Source organism: Mustela putorius, unplaced genomic scaffold (assembly GCF_011764305.1).
Source record: "Mustela putorius furo isolate JIRA1106 unplaced genomic scaffold, ASM1176430v1.1 tig00000868_pilon_pilon_pilon, whole genome shotgun sequence".
In the NCBI taxonomy this organism is placed as follows: domain Eukaryota; kingdom Metazoa; phylum Chordata; class Mammalia; order Carnivora; family Mustelidae; genus Mustela; species Mustela putorius.
The window spans coordinates 6,680,201-6,703,918 of record NW_025421502.1 but is presented as its reverse complement, the minus strand read 5'-3'; the positions used below and the strand labels follow the sequence as shown (position 1 = coordinate 6,703,918).

General features: G+C 37.4%; 1 protein-coding gene across 14 annotated transcripts in view; it reads right to left on the bottom strand.

The window, feature by feature from the left end:
- COL25A1 (collagen type XXV alpha 1 chain) overlaps positions 1 to 23,718 on the bottom strand; it is a 460,001-nt gene that overhangs the window by 13,366 nt on the left and 422,917 nt on the right. For 7 of the 14 annotated variants that reach the window (XM_013054002.2, XM_004748091.3, XM_004748090.3 and 4 more), the window contains 11 exons: positions 23,480 to 23,503; positions 22,817 to 22,861; positions 19,521 to 19,565; positions 16,773 to 16,853; positions 15,648 to 15,710; positions 14,983 to 15,033; positions 12,869 to 12,895; positions 9,768 to 9,848; positions 7,222 to 7,257; positions 5,606 to 5,659; positions 221 to 274 (listed from right to left, as the gene is read on the bottom strand). In XM_013054002.2, the coding sequence (XP_012909456.1) occupies positions 221 to 274; positions 5,606 to 5,659; positions 7,222 to 7,257; positions 9,768 to 9,848; positions 12,869 to 12,895; positions 14,983 to 15,033; positions 15,648 to 15,710; positions 16,773 to 16,853; positions 19,521 to 19,565; positions 22,817 to 22,861; positions 23,480 to 23,503 (561 nt within the window). The remainder of the gene's footprint in view (positions 1 to 220; positions 275 to 5,605; positions 5,660 to 7,221; positions 7,258 to 9,767; positions 9,849 to 12,868; positions 12,896 to 14,982; positions 15,034 to 15,647; positions 15,711 to 16,772; positions 16,854 to 19,520; positions 19,566 to 22,816; positions 22,862 to 23,479; positions 23,504 to 23,718) is intronic. The other 7 variants (XM_013054007.2, XM_004748097.3, XM_045085557.1 and 4 more) reach the window with 2 other exon arrangements.

The following is a 23,718-nucleotide window of genomic DNA, read 5'->3' as shown; positions in this document are numbered from 1 at the left end:
TCTCTGATCCTCTCAAGCTCATGAAGTGTGTGTGTGTGTGTGTGTGTGTGTGTGAAAATAGATGTGACTATGACCGGTGAAGGACATGATGTTGTGGAGGGTCAGTGGATGGGTCTTTGCTCCTCTAACGGGATTAGTCTGCCCCACCGGGGAAGGGTTAACCGTGCCGGTGTCACGTCATCTACACATGCAGATGGTGGATACCAGAGACAGAACTCACAGGCAGACCATAGGGTCCTCTGGGTCCGGGTTCTCCCATAGCTCCTTTTTCACCCTAAAATAAAAGCCATAAAGTTCAAATCATATAAAATGCCTATATTCACACACTTTTGCTAATGTCCTGTGTATAAAAGCCTCCTTGTGAGGTACCAGTCTATTAAGATTCTGACTACGCAGGCTCTTCTGGGGTCTCAGTCCTCATTGTGGTAAAGGAACCCATATTTGCACATTTTACCAAATTAGCTCTGAAAAAAGGGCAGCAAGTAAGAATGCAGCAGCCAAATTGCACCAAGGACTTGCATATTCTAGGGTGCTGTACTTGGGTTTCTTTGGCATTCGTGGGGAACATTTTCACTCATTATTTTTAGTTACTACATTTTTAAAATAGAAGAATAAAATGTCTTTTTTTTTTTTTCCTCTCAAATATTTTCCTCGGCTGCCCTGGCCCTTTACCGAGATGTATTTTGCTTTAGAGCCTCCAATACCAGGAGACACAGGTGAGTTTTATTCTCCAATGAGCTCACTAGAAGAAGCACACTGAGGGCCAGGACCTCTCTTGGCCCCCTCCCCCATCCATATGGATCACACGAGTGTCCGGTGCATCAGGAAATATTTGTTGAATTAATCAAGTCAAAAAAGTACAGTCCGGTACATGTTTTGTTTCCTTTCTGAAAGAGAGTTTAAAAACTTGTATGCTTTCTTCTAAATGCCTGAGAAGGTAGGTATATATTATTTTCATTCCTTGCTCTCCACGTGCCTATTTAAATACTCTTGCCCCAGCTCTAACAATATATGTGATAATGATGATCCTGAAGGCTTATAAAGAATAACATGAGGGGCGCCTGGGTGGCTCAATGGGTTAAGCCGCTGCCTTCGGCTCAGGTCATGATCCCAGGGTCCTGGGATCGAGCCCCGCATCGGGCTCTCTGCCTGCCTCTCTGCCTACTTCTGATCTCTGTCTGTCAAATAAATAAATAAAAATCTTAAAAAAAAAAAAAGAATAACATGAGACTGGAGGTCATCCTAGGAATATGAAATAATTATAATAAAGAGATGTTCTGCATTTCAAGTTGCATTTTCTTCTGCTGTCATCTCCCAAATTAAAGAGTGTGTTAGGATTTAGCATGCTAACTTCAGGAGTAATGGAGATATTTATATGAGTGCTGAAAAGAAAACGTTACCTTCTTTTATCACACCCTTCAGGTTTATAAGGTTAGCAAATCTTTTCCCTGGCTAAAATGCGAACTTCTGCTGGTAGCTGTGTGTGGAGATCCAAGTATTATGCTGTGTGTCTCTGTGTGAGATTCCTGTGTGAGCAAAATTCAAGTCACTATTCACATTCTTCTTTCTAAACTTAGGGGTTGGTGGAAGTAATCAGCATTGTCACCTAGAGGTACATATCATGTGTGGAGAGTACTGAAAAGAAATATGATAAAAGCTTATTGAACTTCTACTCACCATTACTTTATGTTTAATATTGAAAGATCAGCAATCTTATTCAGTAAGGTGGCCAGGCTTTGAAATGAAACAGATTTAAATTTGAATTCCAATTTGATACTTTCTGACTCTGTGGTCTTAGGTAACTTTCTTAACCTTTCTGCGCCTGAGTTTCACTGGCTGTTAAATAAGAATAATAATACATATTCTACAAGAATCTTTCTGAAGACTAAATGTGATTGTAAAATATGAAATGGTATGCCACCAAATAATATGTCCCATAAATAGTAGCTATTGTCATTAATATACAATTACAGGTCTTGTTTTTATTTTTTTATTTTTATTTATTTATTTTTTTTTTTAAAGATTTTTTATTTATTTATTTGTAAGAGAGAGAGAGAGTGAGAGCAAGCACAGGCAGACAGAGTGGAAGGCAGAGTCAGAGGGAGAAGCAGGCTCCCTGCGGAGCAAGGAGCCCGATGTGGGACTCGATCCCAGGACCCTGGGATCATGACCTGAGCCGAAGGCAGCTGCTTAACCAACTGAGCCACCCAGGCGTCCCAGGTCTTGTTTTTAAAGAAAAGGATTTGGCAACCCATTCAAGTTAGATTTCTTTCAGTTGTATCTGGCAGTGTGATTTTTGATGTTTTAAAGATTTTATTTGTTTACTTATTTTATTTTATTTTTTTTAAAAGATTTTATTTATTCATTTGACAGAAATCACAAGTAGATGAGAGGCAGGCAGAGAGAGAGAGAGGGAAGCAGGCTCCCTGCTGAGCAGAGAGCCCGATGTGGGACTCGATCCCAGGACCCTGGGATCATGACCTGAGCCGAAGGCAGCGGCTTAACCCACTGAGCCACACAGGTGCCCCTGTTTACTTATTTTAAAGAGAGAGAGAGAATGCACAGAGGGAGGGGAGGGAAGAGGGAAAGAATCTCAAGCAGGTTCCAAGCTGAGCGCAGAGCCCAGGGTGGGGCTCAATCTCACAACGCTGAAACCGAGTCAGACGCTCATCCTGCTGAGCCACCCAGATGCCCCTATTTATGATTTTTTAAATGGTGATGGTGTATATGTGTTCACGTGCAAGCAAGTGGGTGGTATGGAGGGGCTGGGGGTTAAAACGAAAGTTCGCATCGCCTGAGTAGGTCTACTTGGAAAAATCTCCACAGATTTTTTTTTGATATACCTATTCCCTTCTCCTTCCTCTGAGTACTCTCAGTTTATTGTGTTTTTAAAATGCATATATCATGGCTTGTTTGAATTAAGCTCTCAGTAAAACATTTGGCTGCTGGATCTCCTCTTACAGAAATGCTCAACCCAAAAAACTGCTTTAAGGTAATGTCAATTCCATTGCACTTGCCAATGAATGCTTCAGAAGCGGACACATGCTCTGAATCTGGCCAATGAAGTGCTGGGGAAGTCTGAGGGGAAGCGATGGGGAAGGTTTGCTCGCTGTTAAGGAAGAGACACGGGAGGAGATGATGTCTCTTGGTTCTCTGCGGATGCCTCACTGGAGGGAAGGTTTGTAGGGACTGTGACAGCTTGCCTATGATCAGAAGACTAAGGCAGCTTGTGGAAAGGGAACAGAAGCAAAGCCAAGAGTCTCTCCTTTCAATATTTTGTTATATAAAACAACAAATTTCTCTACTTGCTGAAGCCATTTTGAGATGCAATTCTGTCACTTAGAGTCAATTGTATCTTAATCGTCCTAGCTTGAAAACTTTTGATTTGAATATGAAATATGAAGTGAAATAGGGATTTACAATTCCTCTCCTGGATTAAATAATTCTTAAAAACTTTGAACCTCTCAAATTTAACACTCTTCACAGAGCTCCTAAGCATTACAAGGCCAGATGAAGAAATCAGCTCAAGGCAGGGAGACCAACAGGGCTCACACTGTCACTCACATATTTGACATTTCTGAATGACACTGTCTGTGGAAGACCTGGTTTCTTGTAGGCCCATCTCATTTCTTTCAGGCTCTTTAATTTGCACGTCTGCACGGAGGAATTCTTCCAGAATTCATTCCTGATTCCTCCCTCTTAAAACTGCAAACTTTTCCAGGAGAGTCTAGATAGCACCTCAGTCAATTAACTTCAAGAATTGCACTCGTGTAGCACTTTGGGTGAGGAGCACTTGGAGAGTCCTGACACATGATCCGGTTAAGATAGTTAACGTGCTGAGTAAATACAACTGTAACACTTTACACTGCACACCATTTGACTTGAACTATGTCTTCAAAAATTCTTAGCGATTTCATTTGGTCTGCTGGTTAATTCTGCCCCAGCGCCGAGACCTGATACTCTTGTGACACCGGGGAGCTATCGGAAGTAGCAGCTGATTTACCAAACGGTAAACCCTCTTGAGCTCCCAGGGCATCCTGCCAAAAGACTACTTGAGATTTGCTGCTCCATTTTTAGTACGTGGGCTGGATCTCTTGATACAATGCTTGAATGCGTCAGCAGCACGAGGCTCTCCGCTTACAAATATTTTTAATTAAGATGGTCTTCATAAGTCAGTTTGATTTTAGAGATAAGATAATTGCAGATTACGGTGATTACTCTGTGAGGACTCGCCTCTTTCTAGAAGCATTCTTGGATAAAGCCAGACTTCCTCATCGTTGTAGGTACAGTCTGTACTATTGGATTCACTTTGGCCTCGTTATCTGCCTATTTCTTGCTGATATTTTCTTCCCGCTGCATTTAGATTGTAAACTCCGCTAGGTCGGAGAAAAGAGCGGCTTCCTTTATAGTACTGAGTAAATCCATATAGTGTATTAGTAAGAGGTTATGGGATGAGACATCGATTTTAATGGTGGTACTCAACTCACGGCATCAAATTAGCAAAACAGACTACACAAATGGGAGGAGAGTGCTTCCATTTCACACTAGGAGTACACTGTGTTTTCTAGATCATAAAATGTAACAAATATTTACTGAATGAATGAATTCATTTTATAGAACACCGAATTAGGGAATTGGGATGGAGGCCAAAGAAATCACTCTGTGGCCCTCTATTTTTTAAGCAAATTGCCCCCAAATGAAGAAACTCTATCTCGTTTTAAAAGACCGCAGCCTGCACAATGAATCATCCCAACATTTCGAAGCCCTTCCTCTTAGGATACTTTCTTTACAGACTCTCCTGGATGGTGGGGAAATTGATGACACAATTCTGCTCAGACATGGAAAAAACTTCCAAGTTTCTCAAAGTGGAGAAAAGAAAAAGTGGGAGAAAAACAGAGAAGGAGGGGAGAAAAGTTCCAGACAGATGACCCGCGCCTGAGGCTCCAATGTATTTTTTGGTGTAGGTATTCATCTTCCGTTCTGAAGGTTTTTTTTTCTTTTCTTTTCTCCCAAGGATATGGAAACAGGGCCTAGCAATAGGGAGGTTAGTGAAAGGTTTTTGTTCTATAGTGCACTGAAATGATTTCCTTATGGCTAAAGAAAGGCAGCCTATTCTTTTGCTTAAAAAAAAAAAATAAAGGAGCACGTGTAACTGTGGAGAAGAATACTTAGGTTTGGTAATTTCCTTTAACAAAAAAAAAAAAGGTTGTAGCTTACTCTGAATGGATACAGTAGCTTTTATATAAAAGACTATCAACAAAATATGAAGTCCTGGAGATTTTAGCCCCATGGACTTCAACTTTCTGGATTAAGGCCAAATGAAAATACCTTCCTTATGGGTTAAGAAGGAATGGTCTGAGCTATTTATTTGAGCTATGTAGATGTATGCATGATTTTTGAGTAAGGCAGCCACATTCTATTTAAATACCCTGTTGTTCTCTCAGTGTGAGAACTCTGATTAGGACTTAAGATGGCGTATTTTCATTTAATGTTTTAGACAGTCCTTTATTTCTTCTGGGAAATGAACAGTTCAGGTTAACTAACACAGAAAAGCCACACTGGGTTTTCTTTAGGTCACCGTTCAATAACCTCAGGAGCAACTTACTCTTTCTCCTTTGGGACCTGCGGGGCCATGGGGTCCCATAGGGCCATCTGTACCCTAAAAAAAAAAGATAAAAATAATATGAATCATATCCCAAGGGCCCTAAGAAAAGCAGTTATAACTCATCCTGGACTTTTCCTGGGTGAATGATGCTTTAGAACGCCAGTAAGATGACTCGTCTCCTTTCAAAGAGCTTTATGCCTGATTCAGGCCAGCGATTTTCAAGAAACGCATGCAAAAACGATGAGTTACACAACTGCGTATTTCAACGAAGGGCACACACGAGAAGCTGGAAGTCATATTTAATCATATACTTCCTCCCTGACCTCACGGAACATCTTCAGGAGAGAAACGGGTTGTTCCCCCTACTACCCCTTCTCCAAGTCCATTCTCCACCCGCTGTCACCCCCAAGCTCCTGGGCCACGAAGCCTTGTTCTCAGCTGGTTAAGAGGCTCGAACAGTTACACAACGGGAAAAAAATATGAAATAAATGAGAACAGTGTTGAACTGTTCAAACCAAACTTTCTTTGGCTCTGCGGGGAGCAGCGGGGGGGCTTAGAGGAAAAGAGTTACTCTCCCAGGGTCTGCGGCTGCTTACAAGGCACAAAGCCGGCAGCCGGCTGATTTAATGGCATAATTGCCCTCTGGCCTCCTGGTTCAGGATTAGGGTTTCTGTCTCAGACTGAATGGATACAGGAACACTATGTCCAGTGAAAACAATGACTGCCTGAAGCAGGTTTTTAGAATTGAAGAGCTTGGAATTTCTTTTTAATTCTTAGACATGTAGCAAGGACTTCAAGTAATTTGCTCATTTTCAGGAAGACTGCACCTCTTTGCAAAGAATTTGTTGCAATATTTGCAAATGTAGGAACTAGTCCAGCACAGGTTTATAAAATAGTATTCTTATTTGTGTTCTACTGTTCTTTTTCTTCTATCGGGGCTTTGCGATATGAAATCATTTAGAGCTTCGACTCATTCTAATGTTGGGAAATTCCCATCATCTTATCTGATCTTTTCCTTACTGCCTGAACTCGAAGTTCCATCTTCAGAAGACTTCTAAATACTGATTATCTGTGGCTGAAATTTAAGAGACAGAGCCGTTAAGAACCAAAGAAAAGAGACAAAATGACAGAAAACAGGTCATTTTGATGAACCGAGATTTGAAAGTTAGCGTCAAGGAAGAAGTTACCTTTTTAATATGGACAGAAACATAAAAGGAAGAACAAGTTCAAATGAATTCACATTATTATGATCGCTTCAGAGGAGCCTGCCCACGGAACTATAGGAAATGTCCATTAGTTCTGGAAAAATTTGTCTGGGATTCTAAGACCGTGAGGCTAATCAGACTGGTCATTCTTACCACCTAGCAAGTTCTCCAGCCTGGAACTTAGGCCTCCAAAGGCTGTCCTGCAGTTTAAAAGCTGTGAGTAGATCAGAGCTGCAGACTCTGCTCTGCCCACCTTTCCCTTTTGTACCACATCTTTGTACACTTTCTCCTTTCACTCCAGTCTGTGTCCCCCTCATCACGTGATGGGAGTACCTGGGGCAAAAGAGTCTGTCCCGAAGCACAAATTCATAGCCACGCAACAGGTTGGAGCAAGATGAGGTACTGACTCACCCGGGATCCTGGCTTTCCGTCTAAGCCAGATGCTCCCTGTGTATGTGGTTGGTAGCAGGGTTGGTGGGTATAACACGAAGGACAAGAACAGAGATTAGTATGAGGTACTGATGAGCAAATGTAACGCTTCAAACAACATCATACACAGTCATGGGGTTCTGGGATGACTGTCACATTGCTACAAATTGTTAGTTTAAAAAACAAAACAAAACAAAACACGTGACGATAAACACCCCACAGATGATGGCATTTTCATGACATTTCCATTCAAAAAATTCTTACTTAGAAATAATGAGGTTTATAAAGAGGGCTTTAAAGTAGTTTCTGGTAACATTCACATACCGCTAATTTCCATGTGATACACATTTTCTAAGGACTGTACTGTTGATAATAAACTTTTTCAGGTTTCAAGAAAATATAATGGCCAATATTCTAAAAAAGGGCTCATTATAATAATCAATCAGAATTAGCGTTTCCGAAAGGAATAAAAAGGTTCCAGTTTTTCTTGTTAAAACAGAACTTACGAAAAACAAATGCAGAACTTCACCATGCCAAGATGACTGGATTTTACATGAACAATTCTCATTGTTTTCTTACTTTGTTCACATTAATTACCACTAGAGGGACTTCTAGGAACAGGAAAAAACTAGAAAAAAGTTCATGAGTCCAAACAAAAAATAACCGTCCTAAACAAAATTGTTCCTCAATTCAGTTAAAAAAATCATTGCATCAAAGTCTGGAGGGGAGGTACTTTAAAAATACGTTATTCTCAGGCAATGCATATATATATATTTTTTTACCTTTAATCTTGGTATATGATTAAAATATGACATTTTCAATGCTTGTTTCAAGAATAAGCACAATTACTTCTATGAATATGTCTTTTGTATCTAAAAACTCAAATACTGATTTATAGTCCTTTAAAAATATTGATTAAATCAAGGAGTATTTAAGAAAGATGATACACTAGTCCTATAAATTCTCTTGGCAAGGTTGAAGAACTAGGTTCCCATTTTATGCTTCAGATACAGTTAATAATAAAAAATGAAAGAAAAAAATCTATTCCAGCTGCAAACTCTACCAAAAATGCTATACTATATATATTTGCATATTTTTAGTTTTACAGTTTCTTCTATATAGTTCTATTGTGAGTCAGACTATAATTGCAAAATGCATCTTAAGTTGGCAATGATTAAAATTTAAAAAAAAAAACCCTGTGTTGTTGTTTAATGCTAACATATGTAGAGCTTTTGGCTAATTACTGCATAGAAATTATCACTAGCTCTAAATTTGAAATTAAGGCAAACTTTAAAGAAATAAGATTGAGGGTTTAATAAAACAAATCCAAACTTTCTTTTGTCCTTTGATACTTTGTTCAGAGTCACCATTATTATAACATTTAAAAACAAATAGGGAGATGGTAAAATTTTGTACTGATAGTATAACATCATATTTGCCTGGAATAAGAGAATATATTTTATATTATATATGTAATTATATATAATTAATATATTATAGAGGTTTTGTGCCTCTAGTCCATGGTCTAATTGGTGTGATTGAACCTATACTCTAATAATACATCTTGTATCATTCATTCATAAATGAGCACATTTTGAATGTCTACTATGTGCCAGATCTGTGTAAGGCACTGGCTATCTAGAACACTTTAGAACTTCAAGTACCAAAATGTTTTAATCTATTAAAATACGTGAATAAATTATTTTCTACCAATTTTATGTCCTACTTTAATAAGATAATCTATAATGTTCTTTACTGACTTTTATCTGCATTCACTGAATAGTCAGCATGTTAATACCCTGAAACTAAAACCTTATATTTCACTATCATCTTTAAAAATCTTTTAGTTGTGAGAAGAAGACTGGCATAAAATGCATGGAAGATGAAAATTCCCTTTTCACTAAAAATAAAAATCTCAAAAAAAAAAAATCTCAAAAAAATTGTCTCGAAGCTACTGCAAAATACTACTTCCATCCTGTCCACTGTTGCCAAAAGAACCATGTAAGAGGGCATTTTCAAAACAAACAACATAAAACATTTAGACCATGATATGATTGATTAATGTAAGGAGCCACAGCACTGACCTCACACCATCAGCAATGGCCAATTGCATACCTGCTACCCAATAGAGGGCTACAGTTTTTGGTATCAAAAGAGAAAAAAAAATTGAGGGAGGATTCTGACCTGCACTAAATTATTAAAACATTTGGGAGAAATTATGACATAATTAGCACAATGCTTTTTTTTTAAGGGCAAGGTGATGGGAGAAGAATCATCCATCTTTAAAGAAGAAGGTTGGCATGTATGTAATTGAATGACAGAACACTAAGAGCATCGTTTGTCACGGGGTCTTCCTCTGACACAGAGCAGTCCTCAAACAAAACGGGGCTGAGCTCTGCTCCAATAGAATACATTTTCCAATCGCAGAAATCTCAAGTGTAAGATAGTCACTTACAACCAGAGTTGTTACTTAGGGTAGAAAGAAAAGTCTGAGATTTGCACTGAAATGGAAAGTTTTCTTTACTTACTGGAAGACCAAGGGGTCCTCTGTCACCCTTTTGACCTGGTTCACCCTTCAATCCTTTAACACCATTTAACCCTGGTTCACCCTAAATGCAAAAGCAAATGCCAATTTTGGTTGCTATCATGGGTGTTTCAACTGCTGAGAGAAGAGAGCCAGTCTCCGAAATGGTTGCAGATTCCAGTTCTAGGTAACAGCAGAGTCAAGCTAGACTTGTCTTGCATCCATCCAAAATTCATTTCAGACATTTAAAAAAATTAATAAACTGAAATTGACAAATAACATTCTAGAAAGCAAAACTCCTGAGCAAGCGTACTCCTTCTGACTGAAATGCATACTCCCGAGTTCCACAGTTTTCAGTTCTACATCAGAGAACCTGGTGTTATGCTACCTTGTTCTCAACAAGCAAATCAAAGACAGAGTGGAGTATGCTGAAGGAAGTTCAGTAGGAAAAACCTACTCTGCTGGAATGAAAAACTGGAATATGCAGGACAGTGTTATATACAGATATTTTAAGCCTTTAAGCATTTTGCCCTGGGGAATGAGCTAAAAATGTAGCAGCTGATGTTTGAAGTAGTGCCATTTAGTGAGTCCTCATTCACTGACATTGCCAAGTCAGATCCCTACATGGATTAATTCACAGAATAGACAACTGATAGCCAATCCCAGAAGAGAATATGAAGACCACAGTGCTTACATGTAGTTTTACTGTTTGTCTATCCAATGTTAAAGTTAAAGAAGGATGGATTTTAACCTCAGGTGACATTACAAAAGTCATGGCGAGTGACAATTTCTCCTGACTTTGATATTTACAAACCTAAAAATACAGTATAACTATTTTCTCAGCAGCACCATTTTAGAAATAAGAGTTCTGACCTGCTCACTTGTCAACTTTTAAGTAAAGGCATTAATTTCATCACAAAAATCTGGAAAGATTTGTGAAAGGAAGATGCAGTCTCTAATGCCCTATAGAGTCTTACTGGGTAGGAGCGGGAGTGGGGAGAGAACGTGCTTACATAGCAGGAGGAATTACTAACCTGGGAAGTATTTTCTCCATTTGTCTGATTGATGAAAGTCAGTATGATGTTTGTTAAACAGTGAGTCCAAGGACCCACTTAGCGTTTAAAGTAATGAACACATTGGCATGACCTATTGGGTTCTGGGGATTCGGAAGGTAGGATGTTTGAACTATAGGAAGTTCAAATGTGCTGTGATAGGTAAAGTGTGATCCTGGGACTGTCCCAGAGCCCAAGTCAATATGAGGTTAAGGCCAAGGCTCTAGGAGTCAGATTTAGTTAACTGGTTACTTGAGATTGATGGCTTTGCGTGTATGTGGACTTTGAGCTAGAGGTCATGGGATGATGACTAGGCAGCGCTGCCTTGGTAGGCCACAGAATTCTGTGGTGAGGAATCAAACATTGACATGAGTGGGCATTAACCCAAAAAAGTGAATTTATACATAATCAAAGGTAGAGACAGAAAGACCAAATTCCAACTCTGGACTTAAGTTCTAGTTCCAGATCAGTCATTTAATTAGCAGTCTAACTCAGGGCAAACAATCTAAATTTCATGGGCCCATAGTTTATCATCTGTAAAATCAAGGAATAAGCACAGGTAATCTACAGAGTCTTTTCAACTTTATAATTTTGTGAAATTTATGATTTAAGTGGTGCCTTGAAATCCAAGGAGAAGCCCAGAGTAACTACTGATTTAGTCCAGAGTGGGAAGAGACCCAGAGAGGTTTAGATAACGACCAAGACCCCAAAGCTAATAGATGGGGTCTCTCTCCTGACCCCCAGAAAACAATGCCCTTACCCCAAACTATAACCCATACTTCTGAGACACTGTCACTCACTGGTCTTACCAGAAAATAGGGTGGTCTAGAAGAATAAAGAGGCATGAACTCTTTCCATTCTTGAGTGAGTCACCTGTCTAACCCCAAAAATGAAACTTAGGTTTCATTTCAGACCAATACTTCTATACTACTAAAGTTGGGTGAACCAGGAGGAGCCCCTAGAGGAGAGGGTGGACTGCCTCTAAGCTTTCTGATTTCTAGCTCTTGCATTTCTGTGTTCCCCTACCCCTCACCATTTAAATGCACCAACTCACTACTGAGGAGCTTTCAAGAGTGCTTAAACCTTCCCTCATGCTTTCTCCCCCCTAAATGCTTAAATTTAGAACAAAGCATCAAATCGGAAGACATTAACAACTGATATTTACTGGGTATTCATTGACAGTTGCACCCGATATTTTGCTAAGTATCTTACAAATATGCCTCATTAAATTATCACAACACTAAGAGGAAAGTTGCCTAGTTGAGTGAGTGAAGGAACAGAGAGAGGATAAGTAGTCTGCCTAAGGTGACACAGACTGTCAGTGGCAAAGCTGAAATTAGAACATAGGTACTAATTACATAGGCTCCGTGAAGGAAGGAACCTTTCTTTCAGGGCTCTTCTTAGTCCTCCAAAATGTCCTCTTGGTCTACACAAAAGCAACAAACAGGTGCAAACCATTTTTCCAACATAAACCGCACTAATTCTGACAAGGAGGGGTATTCTCTATTGTTCTCTTGTTAATCCAGAGTATAGAGTATATGTAAGTGAGTAATCTTTTCTTGACTAGAACACACCTGATACGCCCCACCCCATTCTAGACCAGTGATCTCTGGGGGAGTACAAAATTAAGATGTTGGGTAGTCAAAGCATTTAGCTGCAGTGCTGTTATATGACAAACAAGGAGTATCAGTAACATCTAAATCTGCAACTAATGAGACATCATAAGAAAGAGCATCTGGACTAGTCTGAGAATCTCATCAGGTACATTTCTAAAGGGTTGATTTTGAGTATATTATGATTAGTAACTTAAGGAACCTATACAGTGTCATGGAAAAGGCAAAATGAGGAATAGTTCATCTCCAGGTGATATCACTTAAATTTGTTGTAAGTCATTCTGCATTGTGAGATTTAAACATCTGGATACTTAAAGGCTTAAAGATTATCAACATTACTTGACAGATAAATAAGACAGGACAGACATGCTTCCATCATGCTTCTCCATGATTAACAAGGAAACAGAAATCAAATAATCAAGGGATTTTTTTTGGATTACCTTTGGTCCAGGAAGTCCATGGGGTCCCTGAAAAAGAAAAACACAGATTTTAATTAAGAATTGATTCACTATTTCCTAGCAGAAGTGATTATTGTATAGAGTAACCAAAGAGATGTAAAACAAGAAATCGTCCTGTTTGAGCTATAGCTAGAGGCAGGCCAGTGGATGCTAATACCTAGTGAAAGTTCCTTCTAGCTCTTGGATTGTTCTGTAATTGGAAATTCATTAACAGCAATTCTTTCTGCTAAATACCCGTGACAGGGAGGGAGAAATCTGCTAGGGTTAGATGGAAAAAAATTTTGTTTTAAAATGTATTGTGAACCTACACTATTCCTAGTTCTCAAATCCACATTTTTATAAAATCTAGGTGGAAAAATGTGAAACACGTTATAAGCTTATATGGAATAGAGGTGGGTTTTAAAATACAGAAATTTGCCAAAGAAAAGTTCCAGATTTTAAGTACCAGTGAATAGGAGACCTTTGAATTATTGAGTCCTGTAGACCCAAGAGGAATCTAAAAGAAGAAGGAATGAGGAGATGACAGTCAAGTTTGGAACCCTGTTACAATTTAAGTAAAATCAATTTAAGACTAAGGAAAGGATTCTAATACAGATGCACTAAGCATTATTAGTTAGAATGCATTTGTTCTTACAAAGATGAATTCTTCAAGGCTCTCGTAACTGTTGTTTACCAATGGAAAGAAGTTATAATGCATACATGAATCAGGGCTTTTCCCCCTGTATTTTGTGGAAAATCTAACTATAGAGACTAATTTCTAACCTAAATGACCTAAACTGTACTGTGGATTGCTTTAAACTTCTCAAGTGATTTAAATGAACTCTTTGGAGAGAGGAGTATTTAAATACCCAACAGTGAAATTATACAACAGTGTGAAAAAGATTTTTATCATGCAATATACAAATATTTGTTACATATGTCTACTTAGAAAAATATTTTCCTTTTAGGTTAGTGATGGATAAGCATTTTCAGGAAATGGCTGCTACTTTATCAAGTAGTCTTATTTTAGTAATGATATAAAATCCCTTTAAGCTAATTAAGTTTATATGAACAGGAAATAGCATTTTAAAATTTAATTTTCTAACATAAAATGGAGGGAGTATTAAAAAAGCTCAAAGTGTGCGATTTGCTTAATTCTTAATGAACTGTTTAGTTTTAAGAAAATAAGGTTAAGTATAATAACAATTTTGCAGTATGAAATGGAAATGGCAGTTGGTAAGAAATAGATGATTGGGTCTACAGCTGCGCTTTGTGGCTTAGATCATTTCAGTGACATTCTTTCTTAGAGCACAATAGGAGGGAAGAGTGACCCATGGTTTATTTAATCTGTATGACTGAAGACATGGGGTTTATTGAGACACCGTAGTGATGAATGTGACCTTAGAGCCTGCCTAACTTGTTGGGAGTCCTGCCACAGTCAAAGGCATTTGAAGCTTGCTACATTCTACGTTCTAGCCTTAACACTAGTGCCATTAAGTGGACATTTTAAGAATTACACTGGTTTAATGGCTGCCTTCAGCACCAGACATGAGTTGGATGAGGGCATGGCCATTGACTTCATTGGTCATTGAGGGATAGTTGTGGTGAACAGTGGATCCACCAGAGCACCATAAAGATGAAAAGAGAAACAAGCAACAATACATGTCATCTGTGGAAGTGGGCTTCAATTTTTACCTTATTATTTTATAAATGTTCCTATTAAACATCTCATTAAAGGATTTCAACCAAAGTTGGTTAGACACATTCATGAATGGCTACAATTATTAAACTTGTTATATTACTAATGGCCTAAACACTGGCTGGTTAAGATGATTTTTTGATGTTCATACTGCAGGTTGGAGTAAAGCTTGTTAAATCTATCTTCAAATTTCCTGTCACAAAGCTACTCGATCTCTTCTCAAGAGATGTGTTTGGGATAGTGAAAGACAACACTATAAAGTCAGTAACTCTCAATGCACGTTGTATTTTCTGTCCATTCCACAGAGAGTAGCACAAAATACAAACTGGCTATTTTGAGGGATGTGTTCATGTTTTTTTTTTCCCTAGTAGCGTGCTTATAAATAAAGGACTACATTTTGAAGAGAAGAAAGGCTTACCATGGGACCTGGTGGGCCATGGGGGCCTGGTGGGCCTGGTGGGCCTATGATCTGTATGTCCAAAACATAAACATGGATTTGGTTACTTCATTTAGATAAGGCAGTTTGGCTTGAATCTTAGGCTGGGGTTCTGCTAAGGCCATTAGTAGTTGCTGTGGAACAATACTAGAAGAAGTGATGCAATTGAGTCTTTATGTTTAGAAATTCATTAATGAGAACTAAAAAAAAAACCACTAAAAATACAGTTGTTTTACAAAAGCGGGAATAAATTTAAAGTACATTAAATGAAAAGACAACAACTGCTTACCAAGAAATGCTATAATGCCACAACCACTATTAAACTCTCAAATTATTTCACTGAGTAGCAACAGCTCGGGAGGAAAAAAAAAAAAAAAGTATGTTCTGTGTTCACAAATCTCTACCCAAAAGCTTGATGGGAAAATCATTAATTTTCTCCTTAGGATTAGAGGGTCCCCTAAAAAGCTGCCTTTACCTCAGATCTCTGAGATACTTTGTCTCTCATTATACAAGGCCGACAGATATACTCTCTATAGTTTGACAAACTAAGAGGTTCACGGTCTTTTTATTGTTAATAAGCCATCTGGCACAGGTCGAACTGGGCAAATAATAGGCCTGTTTCAGAAGTTCAACCGCCAAGGACTTACAGAAGGACCCTGAGGACCTGGCAATCCGGAGTCTCCTTTTTCTCCTTTCATTCCATTGGCACCCTACAAATAACCAGTGAGAGTTGAGCCAGTAAACTTTTCCCAAAGTGTAAGAAACATCTGAATTTTCTCCCCAGACCCACCATTCTTTTGCAATTTTTATAATATTATACACATCACATACAAAAGAAGGATTTATCCCCCTGCATTTTAGTCTCAAACAGCAAGCCTCTCCAAATCTCTAGGATTGTGGGTGATATGTGAAATAAAATATAAAGTAAATAAAAACTAGCTTAAAACTTATACATTGTTAAATATACCAGATTATAAATGTCATATTTTTTATGGTGGTGCTCACTTTAAATAGCAAAGGTCAGTTTTTTAGCTTGGTTTTCATTGACATTTATTTATATACTTCCTTGTTTTAAAGTAGATCTAGGGCAGTGAAATTTTCTACATGTTTTTCTATTTTGCCTTCCAAATTCTTAGTAAAAATTGTAGGGTAAAACCATAAACACCATTCCACACATACAAAGAGAGCACTTTCAAGTGTAACTTCTTTCTAAATTGTCTTATATTTTTTAGCTTGTTAATTTTTTTTAAAAAAAGATTTCATTTATTTATTTGACAAAGAGAGAGATCACAAGTAGGCAGCGAGGCAGGCAGAGAGAGAAGGGGAAGCAGGCTCCTGCCAAGCAGAGAGCCCAATGCGGGGCTCGATCCTGGGACTCTGAGATCATGGCCTGAGTCGAAGGCAGAGGCTTATCCCACTGAGCCACCCAGGCACCCCTAGCTTTTTAATTTTTTATCATTACAGTTTATTTTAAAATGACAAGCTACCACCATTTTACACATACCAAATTCAAGTGATCAACTGTATTTATTTTACTATCTTTTGATGAAAATAATTCAGGAAAACATGACAGTTTATTTTACAATTCATTTGGTTAGATGCTTTAAAACTTGTTTTAGTGGCCTTTAACCAACAATACCTCAAATATGTAAAAGTAAAAATATTACTTTTTAATGTAATATTAACCACTAGATGAGAGTGCAGCTAATTATATAACTCTTTTCTGATTAATTTATCTTGATATGAACACACCCTAAAAAGTATAAACATACCGGTAATCCAGGAAGTCCAATTCCTCCTTTTTCACCTGGCATACCTGGGTCCCCCATGTCTCCTTTTGAGCCTTTAAGTCCCTACAAATGATATGGTTGCATGTAAGAATCATATTAACCCTTGATAATAACATTCTAGGGCAAACAGAATTCTAGATCAGTTTTGTGCGCGGGTGGTCCTATCCGGAGAGGATTCTGATTTTCACTGTTAGGTAGAGTTATTTCTTTTTTTCTTTTTTTTTTTTTTTAAAAGATTTTATTTATTTATTTGACAGAGAGAGATCACAAGTAGACAGAGAGGCAGGCAGAGAGAGAGAGAGAGGGAAGCAGGCTCCCCGCTGAGCAGAGAGCCCGATGCGGGCCTTGATCCCAGGACCCTGAGATCATGACCTGAGCCAAAGGCAGAGGCTCAACCCACTGAGCCACCCAGGCGCCCAGGTAGAGTTATTTCTTAAAGCTACCTTCTACACTGAGTCAATACTATTTCCTCATGTAATGAAAGGGGTTAAATTCTACTACTTAGGTCATTTAATCATGAACTTAAGTGTTCACATAATTTCTCCTGATTCTATATTTTTTTCCTGGCAGCTAATTTGATACCACTGGTCCTGAAAACAATTTAAGGGATTGAATTCTCAGCAGTACAATATACATTTTGAACAAGGACTAATGTTATAATAACAAGAGGTTTAGATAAATTTCTCCTATCTCTACCCACGATACTCTCCTCCCCCTCTTAAAAGCAGGTGGAAGTTCTGGTCACCATCGATTTCAAGGGTTCGATATAGAGAAAGGTAAATAATGTAGGCACCAATCATTAGGTGCCTAGTCATTAGGCACCAGAGTTCAACTAAGCTTAGAAACACTTCAACTGTTCCACAATGTTCTTATTTTATTCTCAAACACCCCATGAGGTGATCCATGATGTTATTTTTATTCTTTTACAGTGAGGAAATAAATAAAAGTATTTTTTGAGTGCTAGCAAATCTTAATTTTGTAATAATACTGAAGTTAATTTATATAGTTAAGTATTTTTATCCAAGGAGCTTCACTACCATAGGACCACATGGCCCATTCTCGAGCAGGGATGATCATAGTTCTTCCCTGGCTGCCCAAACCTGTTCAACTTTTCCATACTACAAACTACTTAGGGACAGGAACATGTCTTTTCTTGACTTATACCTATAGCACTTAGTTCAGAATCACTTGCTAGGTGGGTGGGTAGGCGCCCAAATGGGTAGATGGATCTTACTGGTTAATCAGCGCCTAGCTGGTTTTAGGAATTTAATGATGGAGAGTAGCAGGGCAGCCAATCTCTGCTATTGGACTTAAAAGCCTATAGAAAAAAAAAAAAAAAACCCAACTATTGTATATGTAGGGACCATGTAATATGTTATTCTGCATGTTAAATTAATTATTTTTTAATAACTAACATTGGAAAGGTAACACAACTAGGTTTTTAAAAAAGATTTATTTATTTATTTTGAGAGAGAGAGTGTGTATGAATGAGAGGGGTATGGCAGGGGGCGGGGGGGGGTGCGGCGAGAAAATCCCAAGCAGACCCCCAGCTGAGTGCAGAGCTCAGTGCAAGGCTCTATCTTAGGACCCTAAAATCATGACTTGAGCTGAAAACAAGAACGAGATGTTTAACCAACTGTGCCACCCAGGTGCCCCAGGACAACCAGATTTTTAAATTATAATATGATTTCTGATTAATAATAGCAAATCTTCTAAAGCCTCTTAGTTTTTGAATTATCACATTTATTTAATGGGACATTATAGGATTTGCAACATACCACTCTGATCTTAAAATAACTTTTCTCTTAAACTTCATTTCTTATCTAATACTATCTCCTGAGGAGCGTATTTTGCCAACTGTGTAAAGAATCCTTTTGATTTCTTATGATCTTCTTGATGTCAGCCATTTCTTGGGTAAATAATGGAAGCCCAGAAAACATCAAATGTCTTGAAGCTAACCATTGGGATCTGACTCTGAATTCCCCATAGTGTTCACATTCTCCTAGTCTGATTCTTTTTGGTCAGAGGTAAACCACAGTTTCTAGGCCAGATTCAGTCCAGGGATTATTTTTGCACAGACTGAATCTTTGAAAAAAATTTAAGGTGTGTTCAGATAAAAAACAAATGTGACAAAGACTCTGTGTGACCTGCAAAGCCTGAAACATTTACTATCTGTCCTTTACAGAAAAAGTTTGCCAACCTCTGTGTTGAGGGAAACCCTTGGAGATACTGCCATTTTCCACGAAGGTAAGTAAATGCCCCACCTGTTTCTCTTTTTTCTAACTATCTTGAAATTTAGGTGTAATCTTTATTTGGGAAAAAAATCTTGTCAAAATAACACATATAAGCAATATCTAATTTTGTGGAAACTTTGACCGACTGATTTTAATCTTGAATGATTTGTATTTATTGACAAAGTTAGCCTATTCTTACTAAATTAGTAATGATCTTATAAGTCTAATAAAAATTTACTGAGGTGTCACTGGTAGATTGATAAGGAGTATTAAGACAAAACTAAAATGTCATACCTCTTACATGTTTCTGCAAAGAAAATTAATGTCTAATTTAAAAGCAATTGCTTTTTAAAGTTAATATAATCTCTACAACAGATGGTAAAAAAATAGAGAGGATATCATATATCAACATTCATGTCTTTTTGGCTCCAAATCTATAATAAAAGTGGTGATCAATTATGATGTTTGAATGACAGTATATATCTTTGAAAATTACCTGCTCTCCATCAACTCCTGGGATTCCTGGAGATCCTGGCTCTCCCTGTTAAGAGAAAAAGTGATCGCTTGCTTCCATTTATCATTGGTAACTAGAAGTCATGTTAGCTGGTGACAGTACAATTTGACTTTCAGCCTATGTATCGTAACCCAAGAACAGCTTTGTTATATCATACACATATCAAAACTAAGTGAAATAACATTTTCTTGAAGATTATATGTAACAATAGTCATGTAGCTCAGGTCCAATTTTTTATTTTTTGCCCCAAGTGAGATGTAGGCTAAAGGAAAAAATGCTGAAAGAAAACTGATAGAGGTCGTTTAGTGGTTGACCATATTCTATAACAACAACCTATATGCCCTAGTTAATTTTTTCCTCCCTAAAAAATCTGTATGATTTCTCTTCATTTTCCAACTTCAGAAAAAAGCAAAAACATGAAAGCTGACTTAAGAACAGAGTGCAAAGCCATAAGTTTATAATATTTTAACTGATAACATTTGAACAACGGATACAGGTTCATGATTGTGAATGTGCTATTTCCAGATAGAATCAATCAGATAACATTTCAATCTTCATAAAATCACTTTTGGATTTATTCAATTACCTATACTATGCTAGGAATAAAATAAAGTTTTCTATTCATATGATTTCTTAGAAACCTTGACAAACCCAAAATCTATTTATTTTTTCTTAATTGAAGATATCTCATTTAAAACAAATGTAAACAATGTGCTAGATATTTATTCCAACAACAAATCTCCAGTCATTTTTCACTTGGAAATGTACTGAACAAATTTTTTGAAAGGTAAGATATCATTTTAGATCAATGCATCACTTTTGTAAATCCCATTATTTTGAAATTGTTAGACAGTCTTTCCCTGGTAAAAACTTTAACAGCTATCAGCCATAGAATGAAATTTGAGCTTTCCAAACATTTAATGAAAGCCTGACAAACAAAAGTGCAAAGAAAAAAAAAAAAAAAAAAAGGAAAAGCCTTTCCTTACTCCTGACTTCCCGTTCTTTGTGGGAGCAGCAAAGTTTATTTTGCCACAAACAAGTCTGCTGAGGTTGGATGCACCTGGCCAAGACCTAGTTTCAGTTTGAATACTTGTCAGCACTCTGGGCCCAGTAATGATTGTTTTGCTATGCTTTTACCTTCAAAATGTGACTCATGAGTGTTTAAAAGAAAAAATAACTCATGACTTATGAATTTATCTTTCACTCATCAAATGTAGTTGGTAAAGAGTTACTTGATGTGTAAGAAGTCAACCGATCCTGGTTTGACAAGGGAAAGAGAAACACTAACTGAATAGGTTTCCATTCAGTCTGAGGTTGTGAGTCCCCAGGGCAAATGGGTTCTGTATTTGACTCGGGCTGCAATTGCTGACTCTTGGTCATAGGCATATCTCATCTCAGATATCCCAACCTTCTTGAGGAAAGATCACGGAAAGCTTGAAAGACTGTATCAGTCAGTCCAAGAGCTCAGTTATGAGATCACTGTGTTTTGTTTGGGGTGGGGCATGGTAATAGCATAGTGGGAAGGCTGGTAGGACTGAGAGATAAGGGAGGCTCACTACTCCTCTCCCACTGTCCACTTGCCATGACATTCATTTGGCCAGCTTCTTTCTATCCCAGTTTCAGCTCAAAGTCATTCTTGATTCCTAACAGAGAGTAACCTTCCTATATGCGCATCCATAACGTGTACTCTTCATCATTAGTAATTGTGCCTTTACTTGCCTATCTCCTGTTCTAAACTGTAAGCTCCTTATTGAAACCCTTACTATATCCAAGTGTCTCTGTTAGATATTAGTCCTTATCACAGAGTAGAGGCTCAAAAATTACTTACTGAATAACAATTAAAATGAATAGTAATTGGATTATAAAATAAGGAGGGAGGTACAGGTTTTACCACTACATGTATCCTTCATGGCTAGGTGGTTTTTTTTTGTCTCTTTAGAACAAGGGATGGATTCCCTTTGGATTTCTGTAGATCCTTTGGGCTTTAAAGAAGGGTAAAGTCCTAGAAGATTTTAGGGTGTGTTTAGCACTGGGGCCAATTTTGGTTCTGGAGACTTAGTCAAGTGAGGAGAAGGACAAAGATCCTTAGATCCTAGTTGACTCTACACAGATGAAAAAACGATCTGCAGATTTCCTTTGTGGCTGTCTAATCCAGCTCACCAAAATATTAGAGTAGGGATCTAGGCTGACTTGCTCACCAGGAACAAACAATTGGAGCATTTTTGTGTTACATTTCTTAGGGACCAGAATGTGATAGAGAAATAGAAAGTTTAAAAATCCCAAACCTTACATTAATGTTTTACATGAGATCTGTTTGAAATTAGGCTCCGTGTTCTAAATGTATCTATTGGGTGAGGACCTCAGCACTATTCTACTTTATACTCCTTTTTATAAAAGAAAAATAGTTTTCTATGTGCTAGCTTTCTGTTTCTAAGCATCTTAGAAGAAAAGGATACAAAAGCTGATGTGTATGTCTGTGTAGGTATGTGAGTGTATGTGTATGACAGACTTAGCAAATAACTGCTTTAAAAGGCACCAACAAAAGATGGATTGCAAAACTACTTAAATCTCCTACAGAACTCTAATGATGAAAGCCATATTTCAACAAATATTTCAGCTCAGTTCTGAAAAGCTAGAGACACTGGCCATGTGTTAATTGCTCAAATGTGGCTAAACAAACCTAAGTTTAAGTTTAGAGGGATAAAGCGAACACCACTAATAAATTTGAGATATAATCAAGAAATTCTAGGTTCCTGCTATTCATAAGTGGTATGCTTCATTAGTTAAGATTTAAATGGCCGAATGTTTGAATATGTATAATAGGATTCATTATAAAAAATGACTCAAAAAAGATTTCTCAAATTGTCATCTATGAATACATCTTGCTCAATCTTCTCTTGTTTTTATTATTACAAATGAATTGAAGAGAAAAATCTTTTTTGGTGTTAGAGTAAATTTTCGTTAGTGGCTATTTTACCTTTATAATTTCTGTAAAACTTGTTTTTCCCTTGTTTAATATTCTGTTTTTCTTAATATCTTCCCTCTAAATTTAATGCTATTCTTATTTCTCTCTCTTCTTTACTAATTTTCTTTTTTTTTCCCCAATCCTGCTTTCTTAAGCTCAGACCTCAAAGTTTATTCTTAGCTCTCTTAAGCAATATTGCTGATCTCAGCTCCTCCAGCATTTTGGAAGAATGATTTTTCAAAGATACATAAATTTAAGGTGGGATTCTCTATATCATACATGGTAAATGGAAGCAAGTAAAATAAAGAATAACCTTTGGCCCTTGTAGTCCTTGAGGTCCAGGTGGTCCAGGGGGACCCTAAACCAAGAAAAGACAAAGTTTTAAAAAGTAGCAAGTATATGTATCACTATTTATGCTTTAAATAATAAGTACACTATATACTTCTTTTATTTCTGTCATAATCAAACATCTCTCAATCTTAATTTGCAATGAGGGCAAATTTGGAAGCTATGGAATTATAAAAATGATTTACTTATATGCAAAAATATCAATACATTTATGTAAAATAACACTGAAGATGCTTTTGAGTTTATTTTCTAAGATAATTCAAAATTGCTGCTGTGTCCCACATTCATCTCCTTGGGTTGAGATAGCTTACTGATATTACCTATGTTTCCACACACTCGGCCTTGCCCACACACAAGGGACTTGATTCCCCAAACACTGAGGAACAAAGCTATATTATTATAAGGCCAAAGACTTTAAGAAAAGTAGCAATAACTTTTCTTTTTTAGTCTTTTTCACTACACAAACAAATGACTTAATTGGGCAAATGTCATAAAAGGTTATTAATAAAAGAAAGCATAAAACTCAATATCAGACAAAAACAAGTGCTACATTAGTTCCATTATGGCCAGCATGCATCAACACCAAATATGAAGTCACAGACTACAGAAATCATGCAATAGGAGTTACCGTGACAGTTAAGGTGGTAATCCTCTGTTGGGAAAATGCATTGACAAAGACAGAGTTACCTATTTTGTGTGCTAAAGTACAATAATACATTTACGAAATAATCAATTTTCTGAATACGTTCTGGCAAGCCTGATGTCCTATAAGAGACTGACAAGATACTGAAAACATATTATCCTATCTTTAAATGAATATAGGATAGAAATAAAGATTTTTCAGGGAGCAGGGGTCAGATTGCCATT